This window comes from Uloborus diversus, chromosome 3 (genome assembly GCF_026930045.1).
Source record: "Uloborus diversus isolate 005 chromosome 3, Udiv.v.3.1, whole genome shotgun sequence".
Lineage (NCBI taxonomy): Eukaryota > Metazoa > Arthropoda > Arachnida > Araneae > Uloboridae > Uloborus > Uloborus diversus.
The window spans coordinates 142,983,453-143,010,010 of record NC_072733.1 but is presented as its reverse complement, the minus strand read 5'-3'; the positions used below and the strand labels follow the sequence as shown (position 1 = coordinate 143,010,010).

Sequence of the window (26,558 nt, the reverse complement as noted above, 5' to 3'; positions counted from 1 at the left end):
TCCCCGCTAAATTATGTTGTAAAGTCTGAAATGTGATCAAGTGCCTTGAATGACAAGTTTTAATCCAAAATGAATTCAATGTGAAAAACGTACCAAGACTTTGTATATCATAAACACAAACAATAAATAGAACACAATAATATTCAAAAACACACACAATACGGGGGAGGAGGGAGGAGGATCCACTGTAGAAATCAGTAAGGGTGTCATTTTTCTCTCCGAAGGTTCCTTCTTTTCACCTCCCGCTGCCTGTCTTTGAAAAGGTGCCCATTTTTCACCCTAGTAAGAGGTGTCATTTCGGCTCCGTATTGGGTGCCGCCGGTGAACAAGCATTTCCCCCCTGAAAGGTGCCAAACGCAACCTGTAGTTTTAGCAGTGTAGAACACGAAATAATTGCCAGTGCCACGGTTCACTCTTAAATTAAAAAGTATTGACCTATGTAAATTGGTATGTTTTGTTGAAAAAAAACGAACAAAGTCCATTTTTGATCTCCAAAAACTTAAAGAATTTTTTTTTTTTTTTTGCAAAAATAAAAAAACACGTGTTTAGTAGTTTTAAATGAAGGACATGCGCTGAAAATTTATGCAAAATCAAAAGTGTCAACTATCCAGCCTGCCTGATCCTTAAAAAAACTGTCTCTTAAGCATCATTTTATGGTCACCAGAAGTATCTCAGTATTTGGCGACAATATCTCTTCGACGAAAATCAGTAATAGTAGACAGTTTTACAAAGTAGGCAGGGAGAGCCTTTATTCAAGGTATCCCAAATCTATTACCGCAAATTTGGTAACATTTTGAATCGCATCAAGAACTTACAATAATTGAAATTTCCCAAAATAACTAAATCAGTAGTTGGATTACGGGCGGCTACATTTTTAAAAACAGTTTGTACTTCAATAGCCATATAGAGAAGGTTTCAGATTATATTGAAAAATAATAATAATAACAATAAAAATTAACTAATAAATCTTTTTAAACAAGTGCAGTTTAATTTCATATTTTGGAAATTCCTCAAATTGGTATATGCTTAAATGTCGTATTTTCTTTTCTAAAAGAATACTATTTTGTTCTTCATGATTATTGCCATTTTACTTTTATGGGTAAGAAGGAAGCTCGATTTTCAATCAAGTCAAGCGGTGTGCTTTGAGTTCTTTCAGTTTTAGCAGAAAACGAATGTAAGTAGAGATTGTTTCTCATAATTATTACTGACACAGGCAAAGCCGGATATTTTTGTTCGTAAAACAATAAAACCTAAAAATGAAAAAAAAAGCTTTATTTTCATACATAACTTGAAACTTATATTCTATATAAACTTTCAGACTCCAATGCAGCAGCTTCAAGTATTGAAATCAATAAACTAAAAGCAATTAAATTCAGATATGGAATTCTTTTAATGTTCTGGTTCAGAATCTTCTTCTCTTGCAATATTATTTTTTATTTTCGTGAATGGACTATTTACTGCGCTCAACTCTGCTTCGTCTTTGAATAAAGATTTTGAATATTTACCTTTTGAATTGTTTAGTTTGTCAATCGACGAACTGTACTTCTTTGTAGAAGGAGTTCGTTTAATTTGAGTAGCTTTGCTAAGGTCATAGCTATTAAGAAATCCATTTTTTTCGCAATTTTTTAACTTCGGAGAAATGTACGAATGGTTGGCTCTACTTTCTGAAGAAAAGTCCGATTCTAAGAAATTTGTCTTTTCCTTTCTTGACAATGCTGAATTATTAAACCGCGAGTAGAAGCTTTTCCTCCAAATTCGATCTTGCACCGACTCCTCTCTTTCATCGTCATCAATTGAAATGGCCGAAGTCAAACGACATTTATCAACAGTGCAAGCTTTTTTATACTCGGAGTAATCTGATGCAAGAGTTCTATTTTTTTCAGTTTCGTAATTTTCGAAGTTATTTGCAAACATATTTTCGTTTCTATTTGAAAAATCTGGTAAAGGTTCATCTTCGAAAGACCTTGTCCTCTCTGTCTTCATAGAAGAACATGATTTGGAAATATCAGCACTGTATATATTTTCTTCTGGGTTAAATACCGAAGGGTTAAGTTTTTTTGGACTTTGATATTCATCAAAATTGGCCGATAACCAGTCATAAAATGTCTGTTTGTTTTCTTTTTGCTTAGAACTAGGTTCCGTTTTGTAAAAATATGGTGATGTGCCTTCATCAAAATCATATTGGAAATCGTATGGACTTGACATTGCTCCTCCGTTGAAATTATAATGAAATTCATAAGAATTTGTGGCTTTTCCGCTTCTTGGTGTAAATTTATTATTGTGAATGTTCGGCAGCACTCCACTATGAAAAGAATGCGGATTTTCGTTAAATATCGGTGTACTGCTGAAAGAAATGTTGTCTGCTGAGTTAAAATCTTCATATTCTAGACAGTTCGTATCACTCTGAGGGTAAGAAGCATCATAATATCTGTACTGCAAGTGTGGAATATCAGCTTTGAGATTTTTTGCACTAAGCCAGTAAGGGTACTTCATGCTGTACGCATCTTCTGAATCCAGTTCAGAGCCCTGAAATCTTTGGGAAATTACATTTTTATAACCATAAGTTTTCAAAGCTTCAAGAAGTGAGCCGGGATTTTCTTCAATTTCATCTACAATCGCTTTTTGTGATCTTTCAAGCTCTTTTTCTGCTTCTTCTATCCTTTTTAAAGATAAAAGTTGCAGAAAAGATTTTCCATTGTGATCTGACTTCCTTCTTTTTTCGAGATTGGGTACCCTTCTTGAATATCGTCGCGACTTGTTATTACCTTTTGTTCGATGAAGCTGCTCTTTTTTTTCTAAATCAGTTAACATCACAGAAAAGTATGATGCTGTTTTATTGTTACAAGGATCCAAAAGGTGTATGTGTGATGTTTCATTTTCAGTAAAAAATTTTCGCAAGATTTCGTTTCTTTCTTCTTCTGTTAGAACTCCGTCACTCATTGATTTTGTATGGTTCAAATTTCCAGACAAGTCATTATTAACGGTATTCTGTCTCAGAAAATTTAATTCTTTTCCGAAGTTGGATGAGTAAATGTCATCCAATGTTTGTGTTGAAGATGCTAATCGACTTTCAAAATTACGAATTGAATATTTTTCAAGCATATTGATTTCCGAGGGAAGGTTATTCATACTTTTGCTATCTTCATTCCTTAGACTCTCTTTTGGAGAAGGATTTAGGTTTGGAGAACTTGAAAACTGTGCACCATTTTGTTCCTTTGAAAGCAGACTGTTCTGTTCCTTGTAAAAATTCCAGAGAAAACTTTCTAAATCCTCATTTCCTAAGTGGTAGTCATCCAAGTGTGGATCATTATTTGGCATAGCACCGCACAAGGTATTTCTTCTTTGAACACCATTTTCAGAGCTTTTCTCATGAGTTTGGTTACGAGTTAATGACGATAATGAAACATTTATATCATCAGCACGAGTGTTTTCAAAAAGCGATTTCATACCATTATTTTCCTTGAAATTAACTAAAGGTGTCGTTGCTAAATGGTTGATATAATGCTTCAAATCATAGCAAAATTTCTCTCCGCAGTCGGCTATAATGCTCGTACTTCTAGCTCGAAGTATTGAAGGTTTCTTCGGAGTTTCGCATTGGTTTAAATTTTTAATTTCTGTTTCTTGTTTTGTATCGAATAATTGAGCATTATCTGGCAAATTGAATGATTGAATGTTACGTGACTTTTCGTTACGCAATCGTGATTTTTCACTAACATGATTTTGTAACAGTGTACAATTTTGCTTAAAGAGTTTTTGAAATTTTGATTCATTATGGTATGTACTAGACTGATTATCGACAACATTATTAATTGCAAAAGCTTTATGAATCCGTACTATCACCGAATCACTGACTGATCTCTGTAGCATCATTGATTTCACGTTTGCAAAATCCGCATACGTATCAGTTGAATTCTTTGCCTTCTCAGAGTCAAAATTATAGCTTTTTAAGTCGAGAAATTGCTTTTTAGAATTTAAGTCATCATTATGGAAAGAAACATGTTTTAAAAAGTCTCCAGATAATTTGATTTCCGACTTCGATCTTAGCAAATTTCCTAACTCCAAATATGCAGAAGGTATTGTTCTAGAATAGCCGTGCTGACACTTTTTAAATTTATTTGGCGGTATGTTTTGAATGTCTCTTAAATTGAAACCAGTTTTTGCACTTGATTTTATCTTATTGAATGCGGCAACTTCAGATTCCTCAGCTTGCTCCTCTGGTCTTTGACAGAACTCGCTTACATTGTGGTCGTCTGTTATGAAATTGTTCATCGTTTTGGCAACAAAGCAGCAACATATATCTGAAAAACTTGTGAATGAAGCGTGAAGTTTGACGTTGTTTCTGCTAAGTCTCAAATACCTTTGCTCATCACATACTAAATCCTGCATCTTTTTTGCTTGTGATCTCAAATATTTCTCAATTTTTAACCGATTCTTTGGATTATATTGCCATTTTAGTTGCATATTCAAAGCGGCTTTCTTTATCTTTTCAATTTTTCTTTCAATCTTTTCCCTGTTTTCTGACACGCTTACAGTAGGGAAAAGAACAATTTTCTCTCTTTCTATAGCAACCGATTCTCGAGATGCATTTGAGTCAAAGTTAGCAGGAATGGTGACTTTTCCAGGAAGTTTTCTTTTCTTTTCAGGCTTTTTGAAAGAATTCATTACTATTTGCTCGTAATTGGAAGATAATATGCGTGCTAACGTAAGAACGTGATTTTTTGTCCTAACAAAAGGACTTATATTCTTTTGGCCGTGTGAATGATTGTCATACCGCCGTTTCGGTTTTGGAGATGGTTTGCGACTAACTGGGACGTCAAGTTCATGAAGTTGAATGAAATTTGTTTCCTCTTTTGCATTAAAATCATCTTTAGAATTGCTTGAAGAGTACATGAGTTTTATATTGTTTCGTATTTCTTTTTCACAAATTTCCTTATGCTCCTGTATGGATTCGAAATTAGTCGCCTCACTTTGTAGGACTGTAGTTTCTGTCAACTGTTTGGGTACTTCATGACCGAATATTGCATTCTTCATTTCATCTCTCAAAGATGGTCCGTGAAAAACATGTTTTTTTTCTTGTCTTATTTGATTCTTTGCAGTGTCGATTTTCTTTAAGTCTCTAGGTTGTACCACACCATTCGGTAAAGAGATTTTTTGTTTTGTGTCGTTTTTTATGCTTTCTTTTACTGTGGGCACTATACTAGTAACTTCAAAAATAGGAATGACATATTCAGAATTCACATTTTCTCCGTTTTTTGGTCTCGAGCCATTGGAAAATATATATTTGTTGTTTGAAAGCGTTGGTTGTTTAAAATCATTTTTTCTCGTTGGGGACTTGCTAATAAGTATTTCAACAGCTGAAATAAGTTTATTAACCACGAAACGAACATCATAGTTTAGAATCTGATCGTACAATGCTGGTAAATGTAAATTTTTAGCATCACTCGTGCCGTTTTCAGAGGGATTTCCCAAAGGGGTGCAATTTTTTAGCGGAATGGTTTTTTGTTGTTTCATTTGTGGGGTACTTTTCTTAATGACTGTTCTATCACAATCAATTTTAGCGTTTATTTCTTGGCACAGCTTCGTAGGCAATAAATGCTCCTTTTGAAAATTTCTTGCTGAACACATACTTTCTGCAGCTTCAAGAAGAGAAACATCGTAGCCTTTATTTACCCAATCGTCCTTGCATACATCCAATATCGTTGATCTGAGAGAGATTTCGGGCGTGAGCAGTCGTCGGATCAAATTGCTCGCATCTAAAAATAGAAAGCATTCAATGAAAATGTATTTTATCACTTTATGCAATTAGAAAACAAACCCCATAAAAATAAAATAAAAAGACACCTTACAAAGACAACCGAGGAATAATCCAAATAATTGTACACATTAATAGTAGAAAGCTGAACAAAAACTGCTTGATTTTCTTTTTTTTTTCTTTTTTGTGCTGCAACATTTTTTTCTAAGTAGTTTCAAAATTTTTAAATTTCTTGGAATTTCAAGAGCAGTTTTTCAACTCAGGAGAGAAGTCGGAGGCTGAAGCACATAGAGAAGCTGGATATAATTTCACAAAGTAAAAGTTACAAAAATGCACGCTAGCTGGTATAACCATATTTGTTTGTTGTTTTTAACGGGATTTAATGAAGTTTACTTTGCGTGAATTGTCCTGATATTTCCTACCGTAATTTCCTTATGACCAGAGTTAGACAGTGCACTCTACAAAATCTTCACATTAGGGTCATTCCATGCGAAATGAGCAAATCAGCTGTGGCTGACATGTCACAGATATCAATGAAGATTTTTATTTAGGTAAACCATGCATATCTATGAGGAAATGCAAAGTATGAAAGTTTAAAAACTGTTTGTTGCTTTGTTATTGAAATTAGAAGTTGATGCTTACGCTAAGCCTAAATTTTCAGTTCATTGCTGTCAATTTGTGACTCAATAACTCCATAAGTTATAAACGTACACTTAAAAAATAAATATTTCCGCATTCTATAAACAAATCTCTATTGAGAAAGAGCAAAGTAACATTTACTCGGATCTTTTTTTTTTGAATCTGAGATATTAACAAAGATTGAAATTTTGCATATTTACTTCAGATTTTAAATCACTCTTCTAGCTCTTTTAATGAAAAAATAACAGTAAAATTGATTCAGATTGAAAAACTATCTATAAGTAACTATCTGCTCTAATATAGTAACTTTTTATGAATTTCTTGATGACGAAATTGTACTTAAAAAAATCGAAAATTTCCAAAAATTTCATTTTTTCCTCTATTTCAGATGTTTTTTTTGAAAATGAGTGAATGCTCTAAATTTGCTCAATTTTTTTTACATAATATATCGAAGTGTCTTTTAGATGCTACTAAATTTTAATCATTGGTATCAGCGTATTTTTGTTACTAGAGTAACTTGAACTAAGGTAAAATTTCATTAGTTATTTCTTTTTATTTGGTAAGTTTAGCAAAACTAACCATTTTTTTCGTGTTTCATTTTCTCAAAAGCATGTTTATGAAGTACATGCTGAAATGTACATTTTTTTAAATTGAAATAAATGTCAATTTTACTTGCTTTTGTATCATTTAGTCGTTTATCAAGTTCTTTGAATTCTCTTTATTTCACATAAGGGTCAATCAATACAGGTTCCACACAGTATAAACTTCTCATTCATGTCCAAATATTTCTAAGTTATCAAATTAAAATAATTATTTTGAAAATTACAATATGTTTTTTCAGCATAATGTATTATATAGGGCACAATATACGTAATTTAAGAAGGTGCCATGAAGTTTTTACACTTATTATTTCTGTTTTAGTGTGTGAATTGATTAGCGAAATTGCTTAATTTCAAAGACCTGTATCTTTTTTACAAACCAAATAAAAGAAACAATATGTATAACATGTATAGTACTTGAATCGAATATTCAATTGGCCAGGAAATTTTATTTTTAATTCAATCCCCTTTTGGTTTATAGGGGTCTAAAAATGTCATTTTTGTCATTTTTCCGAATTTTGAGGGGCTGTAATCTATAAAGGGTACACAAACACACAGCAACAGTTACATACCCTTTTTAGCATGGTTCCAGTGATTAGTTTTCGCCGTATTTCATTTTGTGTTTCCGTCCCTTACGCGAGTTATCCCCCTTTGAAATGAGTAAAATTTTTACATTTGGTCTTGAACTTTATCCTGTTGCCATTATTTTAATTATTAACGTACAGCTACGTAACTCAGCATGTAAGACTACCAGCTTATACACTTTAACATCAAAGCGTTAAATTAACTGTCATAAATGTAATTCAAATAGATTTTGGCCAAAATGCAAAGGTCTAAAAGTCCCATTTTTGACTACGAAAATCACTTTTGATGACCTCCAAAAAATCAAAGTTGAGAGAAAAAAATAAAAGAAGTTTTAAACATCTTTCATATGCAGCTTTTAGGGATATGAATTTCAAAAAAATTAAAAATAGTCGAGCGCAACCATCCGTCGAGCCTGTATGGATTGACCCATAAAACAGAAAGAAAATGCTATTTTTCTGAATTTTATTTTACGTTTGGAAATCAAAAACCAATTTCGAGTTTCTTCAAGCAAATAGTAGAAACACAGCTCTATATTCTTGAAGAATTTTAAAGTTGTCTGAATTTTCCCTCATTTGAATTTTTGTGTGTACGTGAAGGGGAAAATCATCATTTTACAAAATGTCACTGAGTTTAAAACTGATTTTGAAGACAAATGAGTTAAGATACAACTTCAAAAGTAAGGTATTTCTTTTATGATACTTAGCACATTATTGGGTATTAATTTCATCAAAGCTAATGCATTCCTTAAAGATTGAGATTAAAAAAATTAAATGCTTAATTATGAGAAAATTGAAATATTTTCAGTTTTTGAGACTCGGCTAAAAGTTAACTATAATAACTTTGAAAATTTTACTGATATCAGATTGATTACCCTACTCTATAGATTGCAAAAACATATAACTTTTATGTTTTCATTAAATAGTTAATAAGATACAAGCCTTCAAAAGTGCAACATTTAGCATTTATGAGAATGCTGTTCAATTTGACCAATTTTCAATCGCATATAACTATTTAAATAAAAAATTTTAAGCAAAAATATTTTAGATATTTTTATATAGGCATAAAAGGAACCTCTATACCAAATTTCATAAAAATCTGTTACCATGCGGCCACCACTTTTTTGCGAATTTTGCTGATTTCGCATGGAATAACCCATTAGCAACAGCAGCTAGCACAAAATTTTGATCACACAAGGGTATCTGATTTTCGGCTGGGAATGTTTTTAGATTTTCTTGTGAAGTGGTCTATGAAAATATTGTATGTATTACGAAAATAGTCAGTAGTAATTAGGTGAACTCCATTGTTTCACTAACGCTACGTAAATGTAAGTTTAATGTGCTATTGCTCAAGTTGTATTGAGTTTGAGTGCATTGCAAATCTGGCAGAACAGGCCACCATGTTTTTCTGTTGAATAATTCCTAATATGCCCCACTAAATCCATCGCCATCATACAGGCGATACACAGAAAGAAGGAGCAAAGGCGAGAACATCCGTTGAAACTCCTCAGTAACATCCCCTAGGTCTGATCATAGTAATATCAACCAATATCATCCCTTTCATTACCCTCTACATCAAATTCCAGGATTGGATCAGCAGCTGTTGTCGCCAGTAGTATTACAATACCCTCCAAGGAAAAAAAACGGGTTGGTTGGTTTTATGAAAACAGTAACAAAAGAAAATGAAAGACAAATATTTTGCATTTTCTACGATTTTAGTTTGATAGCCCGCTACATGTTTTCTAAAGTGCGTGCAAATACAAGTAAAAATAAAATATTATTTATTCTTAAACCACACTGTGTGGTGAAAGAACTGTGCAATTGGACATAATTCTTGCTGATTCTTACATAAAATGATCCCCTGAATCCTAATATGACCACCGTTTTCACCCATTACGTCCCACTTTTTGGAAATGGTGCCCCCTTTTTTTTTCCAGTTTTCAACAGTTTCATAGCTATTATTTTTATTTTGAGGAAAAAGAAGCACTATATTAGCCATTAAAACTCTTTCGAAGGGCTAGAGAGATATACAGTTCAAAAGCATGAACATTTGGAGCAAGTTGGGAGACTCATTGGGGGGGGGGGGAATTCCCCTGAAATGTTTTTAAAGTCATCAAAATTGATCCTTTTTTAGGGATTTATTTTACAATTTTTTCACTTATTGTCTGGCACAAAACCAGAGCATAGGACTATCATCCATATGTACGGAAAAAAAAATTCACGTTGTAATATATATATATATATATATATATATATATATATATATATATATATATATATATATATATATATATATATATATATATATATTGGAAGTATCGCATCTTGCATAGTCAGAATCGCATCGCACATCTTCAGGAAAGAGCCTTCCCGTAAAATTTAACTTATATTCACAGATATAATTAAGATTAAAATGAACTTTAAGTATGCTTATAATATAGCATTAATGACTATTTACATTTTTGATGGTGCTCTGCCCCATCGTTTTCACTATATAAAGATGTAATAAGCAATGGAGCCGGTGGATCCCCAAAAATATAAATTTCTACATTAATGTTACTTTATAATAAGCATATCCAAGTTCATTTTTAATCATAATTAATTACGTTTGGGAATGTAAGTTGAATAATACGGTAATGTTCTTTAGTGAAGACCTGTAATGCAACTCTGACTATGCAAAATACAGTGCTTCCGATTGAAAAAAAAAAATTGAAATTTTTTTGTACATGGGGCTTATAGAAGTGAGTCCTATACTCTGGTTGCACGCTAAAAAATAAGTGAAAAACTGTAAAAAAGAACCGTAGTAAAAGAAAGATTAGTTTTGATGATTTAAAAAATATTTTAGGGGCGGAGGAAATACCCCACGAGTCTCCTAACTTTTTCCAAATGTTCATGTTTTTGAACTTTGTACCTATCTAGCCCCTGAGACGAGTATTAATGGCTCGTATAATGCTCCTTATCACTCAAAATAAAAATAATACCTATGAAACTGTCAAAAACGGAAAAAAAGGGGGGGGGGGTGTCGCCATATACAAGAAGTGGGATGGGATGGGATGGGGGAAAAACGGTGATCATATTTGGATTCAGGGGGTCATTTTGCATAAGGATCAGCAAGAATCATCTCAGAAGCAATTTGAAGGTATTTTTTTGGCACGTAGTGTGTAATTTATTTGATTTTCCAACACGTTCTTTGTAGGTAATATTTGAAACACAATGTGGAAGGTATTAAAAACATCTTTTTAGAAATGAATTGTTTAGATTATTTTAGTTACATGTCTAACATGCTAATGATAGTGAAATTTTATTGCGTGAATTTCTAACCTCATAAGATCACAACAATTTCTCACAAATTTTATCCCTGTATTTGCAAAATATTTAGACTTTGGGAAGCAAATTACCTTTTAGTGGGCGGTATTTGGACCCACTAACTTACGTTTTTTTTTTTTTTTTTTGACATTAGGTGCAATTTTTACCAGCTAATAATATTGATTATATCTCTCACTCCCGCATTCATCATTCCTATATGTGAAAGAATAATCTTAATGTGAAATTTTTACACGCACACAGACTATTCAATGACCACAAAATACTTAAAAAAGCATATAAACTAATAATAATAAATAAATAAGCATTACATTTAAATAGTTTGATTTACACATATTTTACATTTGTGGTGGAATGATGCATAATTCAATCGCTAATCTAACTCATTGACACAGGATCTCAGAGTATGGAGAAGGTCCTCAGATTGTTTGGAAGAAACTTTGAAGCAGATTGATTACATAGTAAGAAAAGAAATATGCGGCAATTTAAAAAAGAAGATGAAGAAAAGTTGTCTCTAGTGTCTTATGATTGCAGAGATAGCATGTTCGTTATTTTCGATCAAAACTTTTATTTAAAGTGTCATTTTTAACAAATTTGTCACAAAAACTCTTTATCTCATTTTAATGAAAATTAGAAATTTTTAAATTTCTTTTCCTAATGTTAAGTGATGATTATTTTTCAATATTGAAAACTTTCTCTAGCATCTTACTATAAGAAATTAGAAATTTCAAAATGAATTTCGTCTTTTTTTTTCAACTATGTGAAAAATTCCTCTTTGCGTGAAATCGCTCAAGTAATGAAGTGGCAATTTCTGTTGGTGAGTCGATAACTGTTTAACAAAAATAACGCGAAACGCTTTTTAAGGCAACTCAGTACCATTTATTTATTTATTTATTTATTGAAACAATATTATTAAAAATCATAATTGGATTGTTTTTAGCTTAAAGTTTAAACAGATTCTAAAAAAAAGTCAGTTGCCGCTATTTTTAAGTTAAAAAAAAAAAAAAGAAGTTTTTCAAAACTTTTGTAAAATGCTTAATTTGAAATCCTACATTTTTCAAAATTTGAAGTGATTTGAGTTATTGGGATCAAAGGTTAATATGGATTCAAAAGAAAGTTGACTCTTTAAAAAATTTTAAAAATTATTTTTGTAGATAAACTTCGAAAAACAAGAAAATTCTATAAATATTAACTGTTGATTAAAAAAAAAAATACTTGTCTGACCTAAATTTATTCTAGCTTTTTGTTGTACACGCAAATGAAAACATGTAAAAAAAATCATTACTACATCTTGAACAGAAAAAATAGCATTAGTTTTTTGAAAACACTTGGATCGACAAAAGCAGAAGTCTGAGAAAAACGTATTTGAAGATCGCAATGGTAGGAAACGTTTTTGCACAGTATCGATACTCACCACTCACTCTCAAAAAGCTCAGGAAACATCAAATATCTCGAAAACTAATTGGATTTCAGTTCTAATAATTAGAATTTAAATTAGAAGTTAGACCGTATTGGTTATCGTAAATGGCAAAAAAAAAAAAAAAAAAAAAAAATCGTTGCTGATATTTGGCCTGACTGCTTTTGCTCAGCAAATTTTATTCATTTAAGTTTTATTAGAGTTGTATTCAAAATATTTCAAAATTGTACTGCTAGACACAGTTCAGACTAAATAAATAAACAAAGAGCATCAGATTGAATAAGTATGCAAATACAACTTAATGAAGTTCAATTATATAATAAAGCTAAGTTAATATTTCACCAAATTCGATATTTTCCTACAGTAACACAGAAATATTTTTAAATGCATCTCGATATGTCGAAAACTGTTGAGAGGATGCTGCTCATTTGCATTGAAGTTACGATTTGAAAATAATAAAAGCATGTTCTTTCAAGATGAAATGAAAAAAAGTATAGAAAGAATTGAAACTAGATATTAAAAGAATAGCTTCCTTAACGCATGTGCTCACAAAAAAAAAAAAAAAAAAAATGTATAGCATAATATAGCAAGAAATATATGGATACTTGGTCGGTCCACCATAAGCTTTTGGACAAGTAGATTACTTATTTCTAATTCTCTCACCAGACTTTTGCACGGGCTCTTCATATCTTCCTTCAGAAATCTGAGAGACTAGTTCTTTAAAGTTTCTTCCATCGAAAGGCATTCTGCCGTAGATCAGGGTGTAGAGAAGGACTCCTAAACTCCAGCAATCTACCTGTAATATGAATTCAAGCTCAAATATACATTTAACATAAGTAAAAACTACGCTTAAGATTTTTTAAAATTAAAACAATGTTTGTTTTTTCTTCAGAAAGACTAGAAAGCAGCGAGAGAGCAAAAAGTGTGTAGAAGACACCCGCAATATTTTTTAAACATTAAAAATAATAATAATAAATGAATGAATAATTGCAGCCTGTAGATATAGTCCAGGATCTGACAGCACTTCTGTAGGAAAGTTCGAGTAGGGAGAGTTTCTTTTCAAAAATGTTTAGTAGGTGTCTTAGAAAGTATTTTGGACTCGGGTGGACATCCGCCACCTGGTCACTTTTCCTGCTATGACGTCATCAAAGATGGCGGCCGCTCGCTCTCATAAATACTTAGTACATCGATAGGAAGATTGAGTACGGAGAATTTTTCTTCAGAAATGTTTAGTAGGTGTCCTAAAAAGCATTTAGAGCTTATGTAGACACCTGGCATTTCGTACATTTATTAGCTATGACGTTATCAAAGATGGCGGGCGCGCGCTTTCGTCCCCATATAATCCCAAATTAATGTTAATACTTAATCAACAAAAATGAAAATTCGGCCAGTCAGTTACAATTAGTGTACAAGTTATAGTTACAAGGCGAATAGCAATGTATTTTTACTACTGCTATAACTTAATAACTATTTTTTTTTTGCTTCTAATAAAATTATATTTAAAAGGAGTTGTTACGAGTTGGTTGCAAACCTGTACTATTACACTTACAAAAAGAGCAACAGGTTACTTCATTTGCTCTGCAAGTACAGGAAGATTTGACACATTTTAAGTAATTACATGCATCAATAAAATCAGTTGGAAATCTCTGCAAGTTCTTTTCTGGCATCAAATCATCATCTACCACTGCAAAACCAATTTCACAAGGATCTAAGTCAACAGCAACATCGTCAATACAATGTCGTTGTAGGTATGTGTAAAAATATGATCTTAATAAGTGGCCCTTAGCACTTCTGCTAGTACGCGGCAATTTATCAGTGTCAATATTTTTCGCATGATGATACAGCCATATAACCTAAGTTCATCTAAAGATTTACAGAATGACCCTTTTTGCAGTACTTGCACTAAGTATTCTTCTGCAGATTTAAGGCTTTGCTCTATATAAACCCAATCAGATGATACGCCAAAACTCTCCAAATACTCTACAGATGCACAATGAAGAGCAGATATTTTGGTACGAAATCTACTTGTATAATCTGATCCAGATAGTACGTGGATGGCAGGAAGCAGCGAAGACAAGTTTTCACCTATTTTTCGGTGAATATCATTAACAGATAAGAATCGTGTAGAATCACCAACTCCACTACGCACCAAAAGTCCCTGAACAACAAATCCTTAAAAAGTAAGATAGTGAAACAAAGCTAACACCATTATATCAGTGTCGGCGCTAACAATAACGATTTTAGTGAACGCACACAGGGATGCATGTTTTGAATGAATAAATATTCTGAAGTCAGCTTCCACTACTGTCGGACAGTTTAATTCTGGATGATTTATCTGTTTTCCACTTCGCACAGATGTACAGTTAAATATTACATCATCGTCTTCATCACCATGAAAGGCACTAAAAGTGTGGTTGGTATTATGTGGTGTTTGAGTGAAAGAAGCTGTCAGTGTATCAGCAATAAACTTTTTCAACATCGCAATTTGTTTCTTGAAGATCACCAAAAGCTGCTGAGTTGGACAGGCAATGGAAGATCTTCTGAGATTTTGACCACATCTATAACGATGCTACTACCTTCTCTTTGCACCCTTTCAGACTTTTTAGGAGAAAATTTGCGATAACTGTCAAAAGTGTGATCTACTCTTCCACAGTTCTTGGTGATGCTCCCGATGTATGACGAAAAATCTGAAACAGCTCCACCAAAGGTTTTTTTTTTCATTTGTCATAACCTTTCGTACAGAGTTCATGACGTCGACTATAAAGCAAGTTTTATCGTCAGACTTGATCCAGGTATCCTCACTGGTGCTACCATAAGATGTTTCCAGCTCTTTTAACAATGCACTTTTTTGTGGTTTTACCATTAACCCTTGGTCAATGAACAGTTTTCAGATAGCTCATACCTCGTGTGATACCAGTTTCCGATGAGCATGGTTTAACTGATATGTATTGCTGTTTATCTTGGAATAGTACGCACACATTGTCATGAGAGTCTCCTATACCGGATAAAGTAGATTCTTCGTGGTCAAAGTTATTGAAAGCGCCAATCGTATATGAATCTGTCTTAAAATGACTGGGCATTGGTACTGCAGTAGGAGACTGTTTAAGAGCATATTGTGCAAGATTATCGTGGTGACGAATGACCTCACTGTAGCTGACACTGAAGCCGAGATGATTCAAGCTTGTTATCAATGTTTTACTTTTGCATTTCTCATGTATTTCTTCGCCCATCATCATATGTAATGGAGTTTTTTTTAGTTCCACGATGCATGTTAAAGTACATTATTTGTAATAACGCTTGTGCCTTAAGATACCAATTCTAAGGATACTTCCTTTTTCCTTCCTCGTCTTGTTCATTGTCAACTTCTTTCATGGAGTTTGGATCTATGTCAAACGATGTACTGAAAAAGTTTATTAAAACATCAAGTATTTTACTTTGTCCAAGATCTTTTAAGGTCGTGCGCATCACCAAATTTATCGCTGAGCTCGAAATCTAGCCCCTGCAATGCGTCTCTTAGTAGAATGGCGCATTCTGTTACAGGATTGCAGCTTCTAAGGACATCTGCAACTTCTTCTGTTTGAAGATTCACAGAAAAAAAAACATAATCGGTTTGTTTGCCTCTTTAGGTTTGGCGAAAGTAATGTCATTTTGAAAGCAATCACACAGCATTAGTTTAAGCTTCTTGTTGCTGATTTTGATGCCCTTATTTTGTATATTAAACTTGTCTCGAATGTAACTGAGCGTGCATCCATAACATTCATGCAGTCCAGATTCGATGTCACGAGCGATAAGCGAAAAGGCTGCCACCTTTTCTGAAACTGGAGGTGTACTCTTGTCATCTGCTTCAAGTTTTCGTTGTACTTCAATAAATATCCAGAAATACACTTGTCATAGCACAAAAGATCGGCGCCGAAAACTTGATACATCCTCCAAATCACAAGTGCGAGTGAAAACATAATCTTCTAAGTATAAGGTGACTTTTAAAAACTCCTTAGCTCTGGATACTCACTTATTCTGTACTTCTCGCAAATGCGATTATGTGATACATGGTTACATATGATACACAATTGTAATCGATGAAGAATACCTCCTGTTGTGGACTGTGATAACGTGCACGCTTCCTTCCAGATTTCTTTAAACTTTCCTGCACATTCGACTGAGCAGTAATCTAATGATGCCGTCATCTTCATCTTTTAATTTTTCCTTCTCATTTTGAAGCTGTAAAAGAGGTTTCTCATGACAGTATTGCTTATAGCATGCATTATTCAAATGGTAGTAAAACAACTCTTCCTCACTTAACGCGTTCAAACGCTTAGTAACTACGTCATTTCGCAATTTTGCAGCGGCCCTGATTTTTCACCACCGTTTTCTGTACTTATCACACTATTGTCACTTTTATTACAGATAATGCAAGTCTTTTCAACTGGTTTGAGGTCTCTTTTGCTGTCTTTTGACACTCTCGACAATTTAATAATATCCACATCTCAATTTTATGTCGATAAATCTCGAACAAAAGAAACATTCAGATTAACAGCGTTTCATCATCTCAAGAACCATCCCCTGTCGCACTCAAAACACATCATATAGTTCAATGGCTGCCAACTTACTACTTCGAAGAATAACAACGCGCTCGAATGTTATGTCTGCGCCGCCTATAGGACGCGCCTAAGTGGAGCGACTAATAAACATTCTGATTGATTAGTCACATCAGGTGAAAATGGCAAATAAACATTTTTTTACGCAAATAGTTTTTGAGTATAATTTTAAACGGTTGTTCAATGATTGACAGTTGAAAAAATAATTTTAAAGAGTGAATTTTAAAAAAAGGAAAATAAATAAAAAACAATAAAATAAATTGTTTTTAAACTACTTTTTCGGGAAAACTTTAACACTGTAACTTAAAAGTAAACTAGTTAATATAAATTAGTATAAAAATGTGCAAGAATCACGCAAAAAAGTCAAGTATTAAAATAAATATGAGCATTTATGCGATCGAGATGCCGCCATCTTTGATGACGTCATAGCAGGAGAAGTGACCAGTTGGCGGATGTCCACCCGAGTCCAAAATACTTTTATGCGATCGAGATGCCGCCATCTTTGATGACGTCATAGCAGGAGAAGTGACCAGGTGGCGGATGTCCACCCGAGTCCAAAATACTTTCTAGGATACCTACTAAGCATTTTTGAAAAAAAAATTCTCCCTACTCAAACTTTCCTACAGAAGTGCTGTCAGATCCAGGACTAATAAAGACACGCGATAGAATGAAACGTTTGAATCACAGGGAAGTCGCTAGTTGATATGACGTTAAAAAAAAAAAAAAAAAAAAGATGAAAAGTTGGACAAAACTCATCCTACGAAATTTGCTTTAAATATGAATGAATGAAATATTTTCCTTTTATTAGCTGAAACAGTCAAACAGCAATCAAATAACACGTCTGAAATTCAGATACCAGTTTCTCCAATGCAGTTGCCACACATATTAATATGGCGGCACAGTCGCAATGAGATTGAAAATCGCAGTGTTAAACTTGGAGCCTCGGACGTTTCAGGCAAACTCACAATAAAATTGCATATTTTATTGAAGAAAATAGATTATAAACAACAAGAGCACTAAAGAACACTCGAAATGCGTTGGTTATACGCACGTGTTTCAACGGATGCTCTGTTAATAGCTAACAACTGTACTCAACGCAGTACACACAATCACGGACAACGAGAAAGAAAGAAAACGAGAAGAGCGTGTGTGCGACTTTTCGTCATATATAAAAAAAAATAAAAAAAAACACGTTACTTCTGTTACAGAAAAGTTTGCCGATCAGAATTTCAAAGTCCTCACATAAAAAGTTTCACTTCAATATCAAAGAAAATAAATAAAACTGCCGATGGATGGTACTGGCAAAGCCTGACCACGGAGAGATGGCGGATTACCTTGAAGTGGAAACGTCATTTGTATCATTTGTTGTTTTTAGTCATTTTTTAACAGATAGGATCAGTGAGGACGTACTACTCGGCTCTTTCTGGATGATTATACCAATTACAAATGATACAAATGATGGTTCCACTTCAAGGTCATCCGTTATCTCTCCATGGTCAAGCTTTACGAGCCACTTTGACAGACATATGCAAATACGACAGGGAGTGAAAACGAAGTTCGTATAAAATTTAAAAAATCATAATAGCTGGAAATATAGTCGAAATGACAACAGGTTAGCAGATACTGCATTACTCGGTTACGAAAATGTTTTCTAGGACGGAAATAAAAGCCGATGAATAGCACTGGTTCAAGATGCTTTTGATGGAAATGCATAAAAAGGACGGGTATACAAACTCGTGCTGGCTAACAATCAACCCATTTTGAGCCATGAATGTGATTAAAAATGCTCAGCGCGAAAGATAAAGCTCTGTTAGTGAAGTTGTTTAAGGTAAATGACCTACAGTGGTAAGTGGTTACTATACCAGAAGTGGAAAACGTCTTCAAAAAATAAGGATAATAAGACTTTTTTCTCTAGCTAGGTGGTTCTCTAAAACCTATCCCTTATTATTTTTTAAGGGATGCACCTAGCTTGGGAAAAAGTCTTATTAGATTTATTTTTCGAAGACGTTCGCCGCTTCTAGTGTAGATGCAAGATAGGTGCACTTACCTTAATTTGAATAACAGTAGACAGTTTTTTACCAAAATCTAATAATGCTATACTCGTCTACAAGCTTACTTGACTATGGAGAAATGAACTGAGGCCAAGCGAAGGAAATAGTTCCTAGTGCTTTGTCCGATATTCGGGTGAAATTACGCTCTTCGCTTTAGAAATTGGATTAGTTAGCTAAACCCGCGGATACGTAACCTTTTTTTTTTGTCATAATTTCTGTCAATCTTTAAATATTTTCAATTTTACCAGCCGAGCATTTATCCATTTGAATCAAACGCGCCAGCCAATAGCAGCTCATAGACAGGTGGCGATGTCCTCTTATTTGCTAGTAAGTGTGACGTTTTATCTGTTAACTCGTTTTTTCTTCCGCGCGTCGTGACATCATAGTCAACTAAAGTTGCAAACAAGTATAACTATGTAAATTGCTTTTTATTTCAGCTACTTTTTGGGGTTTTTATGAATTTTTCAAGCTTACTTTTTACTACCCGGTGTATGCATTTGCATGTTCGAAAGATTAAAAAAAAAAAGTGTGTAAATAGTCTTTTCAGCTTCGGTCTAACTTATAAACGTGTACTTACCTTATGTATGACCTTTAAGGACTAAATGTGTTTACGTACTTAGTTCTGTAACTCAATTCAAAGATTACTTTCTTTAATAATTGCCAAACAGTTACATTTACTGTACCGTAAATTAAATGTACAGCTCAAGTGTTATAATGTACACATTGAGAAATGGAGATATTACTGTTTTTTTTTTTTTTTTTTTTTTTTTTTTTTTTTTTTTTTTTTAAGGAGTGAAGCAGCTCTTTGACATTTCTTAGAGGAGTGAAATGCGCGAAAACAGGGAAGACCATAACAGTGATCGATTCCATAAATTGAAGAAAAAAAAAATAATCGAATGGAAAACGGCAGAGAAAGAAGACATGTATGTGTACGGGTACTGCTTTGATTTTCGCCTTTTTGTAGAATGTTTGACATTTTGCATTTAAAAAATCATAAACCATTCAAACGTAATTTTAAAATTTCTATCGCTTTTATTTTCTGCGTTGCTAAATTTCTTTTTAAAAACCAAGGCCAAGCAATCCTTACAGGTTCGACGGATGAGTGCGCTCGACCATTTTTAATTTTTTTGAAACTCATATCCCTAAAAGCTGCATATAAAAGATGCTTAAAACCACTTTTATTTTTTCTCTAAACTGGAGCGTTGATTTTTTCAGAGGTCATCAAAAGTGATTTTCGTAGTCAAAAATGGGACTTTTAGACCTTTGCATTTTGGCCAAAATCTATTTGAATTACATTTATGACAGTTAATTTAACGCTTTGATGTCAAAGTGCATAAGATGATAGTCTTACATGCTGAGTTACGTAGCTGTAACTTAATAATTAAAATAATGGCAACAGATTAAAGTTCAAAGTCAAATGTAAAAATTTTGCTCATTTCAAAGGGGGATAACTCGCGTAAGGGACGGAAACACAAAATGAAATGCGGCGAAAACTAATCACTGGAACCATGCTAATACGAATATGTAACTGTTGCTGTGTGTTTGTGCACCCTTTATAGATTACAGCCTCCCAAAAATTGGAAAAATGATTGAGCCTACGAAAATAATATTTTTTTGTTGTTCTGCCATTTCATTTTGTTTATTGAACTCAAAAGAAGAGGACTCAAGCGATCTTGATTCAAAACATTTGGAAAAAAAAGAGAAAATTTTTTAGAAATTGTTGGTTTCACAGCGCGACCACCGCCCCTGAAAGGGTTAAGGCAATTTAGATATGTTAATATACAGAGCGTATGTTTGTATGTATTGAAAATTTGTGTGTAGATTATCAGTATAGTCTAGAAATTAACTACTTAAGCTGCCAATTAAATATCAACTACTCGTACATGTCCAAATATTTTTGTGTTATCAAATTAAAATAATTATTTTTATACTTACAATATATTTTTTCAGTATAATATATTGTCTAGAGCATAATATACATTAATTAAGAAGGTGCAATGAAGTTTTCACACTTTTTATTTCTGTTTTAGTGTGTGAATTAACTAACAAAATTGCTCGATTTCAAAGACCTATATCTATTTTACAAATCAAATGCACAAAACAATATACAGGGTGTTTCAAAATTAATAGCGGGGTTTTAACATGTTATAATATTTATTACACCAAACTTACAGCCAAACGTGATATATCAAATGAAAGAGAAACTCAAACAGTTTTTTGTTTGTTGGTATCAGTGCGCATGCGTGTGGAATGTTTCTGCTGCAATCCGCCTTCTTATCTGGATACTTTACAGCTATGGCTCTTCCCTCAACTAACACAAGATGAACCAGAAAACTTCATCTTTCAGCAAGATGGTGCGCCGCCTCACTGGCATAATGAGGTACGCGATTGGCTACACCTAACTGTACCCGACCGCTGGATTGGCCTTAAGGGGCCTAATGACAGGGCTTGTTTCCCATGGCCTCCATGGTCACCTGACCTAACGCCGTGTGATTTCTATCTTTGGGGGTTTATTAAGGACCGTGTGTATGTGCCTCCACTGCCAGCCGACCTTCCCGAATTAAGGAACAGGATTGAAACAGCTGTTGCAGCAATTACTAATGAGACACTCATCAAAGTTTGGGAAGAACTCGCAAATCGTCTTGACGTGTGCCGAGTGACGAATGGTGCTCACATTGAACACTTGTAGGCTATTATGTAAAACTGTTTGAGTTTCGCTTTCATTTGATATATCACCTGTGGCTGTAAGTTTGGTGTAATAAATATTATAACATGTTAAAACCCCGCTATTCATTTTGAAACACCCTGTATATAGCATGTATAGCACTTGAATGGAATACTCAATTGGCCAAGAAATTTTAGTTTTAATTCCATCCCCTTTTTGTTTAGATGAGTCTAAAAATGTCTTTTTTTGTCGTTTTTTCCGATTTTTGAGGGGTTGTGATCTATAAAGGGTACACAAACACACAGCAACAATTACATATTCTTATAAGAATGGTTATATTGATTAGTTTTTAACCGTATTTCATTTTGTGTTTCCATCCCCTACGCCAGTTATCCCCCTTTGAATTGAGTAAAATTTTTACATTTGACCATGAACTTTAATCTGTTGCCACTATTTTAATCATTAAGTTACAGCTACGTAACTCAGAATGTAAAACTGCCATCTTACGCACTTTAACATCAAAGAGTTAAACTAACTGTCATAAATGTAATTCAAATAGATTTTGGCCAAAATGCAAAGGTCTAAAAGTTGCATTTTCGACTACGAAAATCACTTTTGATGACCTCTGAAAAATCAAAGGTCCAGTTTAGAGAAAAATAAAAGCGGTTTTAAACATCTTTCATACGTAGCTTTTAGGGACATGACTTTCAAAAAAATAAAAATGGTCGAGCGCACCTATCCGTCGAACCTGTATGGATTGACCCAGGCGTGAAAACATTAGCTTAAGAAATTTTTTTAAGGCCAATTTACGGCATTCAAATCTTACTAGAAAATAACCCGTCATGGTATGACGGGGGTAAATTGCCTTGTTATCAAAGAGATTGGCCATCAAATTTGAAGTACTCCAAAAAATATCTGTACCTCAAAGCCAGACTAACGTAAGTCATATTTTCATTACTTTGGAGGAGAACGTAAAAACGTTTTTTTTTTATTGTATACGAAGGTAGGGACTCGTACTTCGAAACATTGGTAGTTAAATATAAAGGATTTTTCCTTTGTTTTTCAAAACAGAATAACTTTGCTATAGCTTAATGTGGAATAGGATTCCACTTGCAAAGTAGTAATAACATGAAAACAACAATTTTTGGACACGTTAGTATGGCTCTAAAGTAGATACATATGAGAGAGAAATGTTTTAAAAGAATGCAGATTTCTATATACAATGTTAAATAACCATTCTGTTCACTCATCAAACGTTTTAAATTTCTAAGGATTTCCTTTTCCAAATCATAATCAGCATAAAGCTGTTCTCAACTCGTCAACATTTTCAGAAAATATTGTTAAAGTCATCGCCACTATTGCAATAAATAAACCTCGCGTGTGATATACTATTGATTTAATTTAATACTTTTTGCTAAGAAAAGAAATGAATTTGAAACAAAAACGATCAGCAAACATGAGGATAAATTTTTAATTCACACCAGAATTAGACGCGATTTTTCTACGTTGAGAGCAGCATGTATTAGTGAATTAAATTCTGAAAATTTCCGAAAAAAATTTAAAAACGTAGACTAAAAGTAATTTTAGGACTAACGTTCATCAACGAAACAGAATTTTGCTAATCTATCGTTTTCCACAAGAGCTAATAAAATTGGTAAGAAAACGCAGACAATAATAAAGCAAAAACTGAAATCTAAACCCATTATTCTTTTTAAATATATATAAAAAAAATATTTTATTCATTTTCATCCAATAACTGTGATTGCGAAACAGACGATATTTTTTTCAGAGAGATAATCTTCACTCTTTTTTTTCGTTGAAAATCTAATTTTACAATTTCAAAGCAGACGATAATTTGAATTGTTGGTGACGTCAGAGCGTTACTCGATCAGTTTTGGCTATTATATATATATATGAAGATATGATAAAACCTCAGCTAACTCAATTTTGCAAAAGATGTGACCTACGCCCTTTCTGAAATAATCGATTCACTTACTTTTCTTATGCAGTAGTACCTCAGGGGTGACTACCTGGCATGGGCGCCCATATGCAAAGTTGCAGGGGGGGGGGGCTCAAATATTTTCCTCGTTGTTTAGATGGATATTTTCCCCGTGGAAACTGATTTCAGGACAGATTTGAGTCATTAAAATTTGACATTTTTAATAACTTATTCATTAATGGCTGGAGAAAAAATGTTTTTACATTTTTGCAAAGAAAAAAGTACTAAAAGCAAGGAAGTTCTAATTTCAAAGGGGGGGGGGCAAGCCCCCTGGCTCCCCTATATGGGCGCCCTTGCTACCTGGGGAGGAGGGGGGGGTATGGCCCAGATTGAGCCATTGAAATTTTCAGGGGTTTGTTTTGAGGGGTATTTTCCTCTTCTTTTGGTGGGGGGGGGGGGGGTTGCATCCTTGCTCTAAGGGGGAGCACCCTTGAGTACCCGTTGCAACTTTTTTTTTCCGTCGCATTACGAAAACCATTGAAGTAAAATGATTTAAAATCAGAAATAAACGAAGAAATTCTCTGTTTTTTCGAATTTCTGTCTCGCTGCACTGCCAAAAAAAAAAAAGAAGTTAATTTTACAGTAACATACTGTAACAGTACCATACAGTAACATACTGTATACTGTACAGTAACATACTTTTTTTTTTTTAATCGTTTAATACTGCTTCGTAAAATAACAGAGAAAAACTATTTTGAGTTGCGCAAAACGATGCGCGAAAAGTCTCTTTCTGGACGTGACGTTTCGAAGAGAAACGTAGGAGTTCAACGTGTCGACTGCAATGTTTTTATTTTTGCCGTTGTTGTGTCCAGACAAGAGCCAACTATAAGCTGTAATAATAAGCTGTAAGGTAATTACTAGTTATATTTTTCAATCCATTTCCCTCATAATTCAACTCTCTTTTTCATCGGTATTGTGTGTAAAACAACGATGTTTCTTATAACATCGCAATTCGTACCTCAGTACTCGTTGCAAGGTGTTGACTTCGCAATTTACTTTTGTTTCAAAGTTGTAGCGATCGTTTTACAGAACAAATCCATTTATTTGTTGTGCTTTTGAACATTCTATTGTATGATAGTATTAAAACATTTTTCGGATACTCTTTGTTAAATTTAAGAAGTAGTAGATTCCCTTTCTGATCGTGTTTAAAGTTATTACATCATTAGAATTTGTTTACATATTGTATTGTGTAAATTAGGATGTCATTACTTAACTTTTGTATCCTTATTTTAATGATCAATTTTATAGCATGAACAAGTATCAGAAACTTTTGTGATTCGATGAATTAAAAAATATAGAGTGTTTACCGATATTTTATGCATGTTTGTCAGAGTGTAAAATAATTTGCTATTAATAATTTTATCAACAGAACACTCTAGAAATTGAATGCGGTAATGAAATCTGAACTACTCAGAATACTTTAAACTTGACCATTTCTCCCTCCTACCACTGTCTGTTGCATATTTCTGAATGTTACCATTTTCAGTTTTGTTTTGAATTCAAACTCCAATCGTCAATTATTTTTTAACTGCTCTTATTTTATAGATGTTTTTACGTGTATGAAATATCAAATAAAGTAGTTATAATTTTTTGAATACATTCTGACTAACTGAAGTAAAACAGCGTTTCAAACAATGAAAGAAAGCTATATCGTTATAACTACTAAATTATTTTTCAGTTCACTATTTTTAGTGATTTTCTGAGTTTCTCACTAGTTCAACGATTCTAAAACCGGCAAACCACTAACAATACGAGGAGAACTTTGATCAGTTCTCTGATTTTTACGCATCACACACATTTTTTTTTTTTTGTTATTTTTATAAAAAAATATGGTAACTTCTGCAAGAATTTCTTTATGTTTTATGCCATAACTTTAGTACCTAGAGCACATTATTTTGTCTTTAAAAGTTTGCAACATTGAAGCGACTACATTACATTTATCACCTCTTTTATCAAACTAGTTTATAATTTTATTTTTGAACATTATTGCGTAATTTGTTTCTCAAAGGCTTTTTTAATCATCGGAAAAAAGAAAAATCATTGTTTGTCTTTACATTTACATAATGTTGTAAATAAATGATAGATAAATCCTACTGATATTTTTTCGTGTAGAAAATTGATTCAATTAAGTTGCCTCGTGTCAAAGCAAAGAAAAACGTCAGTCAACAGGTAGACAATGAACATTTTCGAAAAGCTAATATAGCTAAACGCCTCGTGTGTGTAGGAGACCTAATCGCAACTTTTCCGTGATTTCGCAACGCTTCGCCCCCAACGGGTTACCATTTCATTGAAATCGGTCAACGACAACGCGCTTTCAATCCTCTTTGTGCCGATCTATTGAGTCTCTAGTAAGCGTTATTTTGATTTTTCATTTTTTTTTTGTCTTTCATTTCAGACGGAATATTTTGAATTAAAGTTAAAACGATTCCTGACATTTTAACATGTTCTCGTATTTGAAAATAGTCCGTTTTTCAATCTCCTTTTTCTTTCTTTTTCTTTTTTTTTGGGGGGGGGGGGGGAAGGGTTCGTTTTTGCGTGGCTACCATTTTTTTTTGTGACTTTAATAGCAAGTGGCTACTATTTAGAATACCTAGTCGCTCAAGCTACTCGCAAATAATTTTTTTTTCCACACCACCCTACTGTTTGTGAAGTCTCTTCAAGCCTTGAAAAAGCGTATAAATTTTATGAGTTTTCAAATTAATTACTTTTCTTCAAGAAATTAATGTCTGCTTAAAACAATATGAACACACGTCTTGTGTTCCAATTTTGGGATTTTAACTCTAATTTCTTTCACCAAATAACTGAATATTCTAGATAAACTTGCGAGTTTAGCTGTTAAGATTTATTGTTTCATATCAGTACCACATTTTACATAATCGCTTGTCCAAACTAGGGACTTATTACCTCATATTACAGAAAAAATATTGTTCTACCAC

General features: G+C 33.3%; 1 protein-coding gene across 1 annotated transcript in view; it reads right to left on the bottom strand.

Annotated features, from left to right (window-relative positions):
- Positions 1-1,276: 1,276 nt before the first annotated feature.
- The window catches only part of LOC129218972 (uncharacterized), a 158,270-nt gene continuing 132,988 nt past the window's right edge, over positions 1,277-26,558 (bottom strand). The window contains exons 6-8 of the mRNA XM_054853291.1: positions 12,976-13,108; positions 5,337-5,753; positions 1,277-5,204 (exon numbers count right to left, since the gene is read on the bottom strand). Coding sequence (XP_054709266.1) covers positions 1,390-5,204; positions 5,337-5,753; positions 12,976-13,108 — 4,365 coding nt within the window. The 3' untranslated portion in view covers positions 1,277-1,389. The remainder of the gene's footprint in view (positions 5,205-5,336; positions 5,754-12,975; positions 13,109-26,558) is intronic.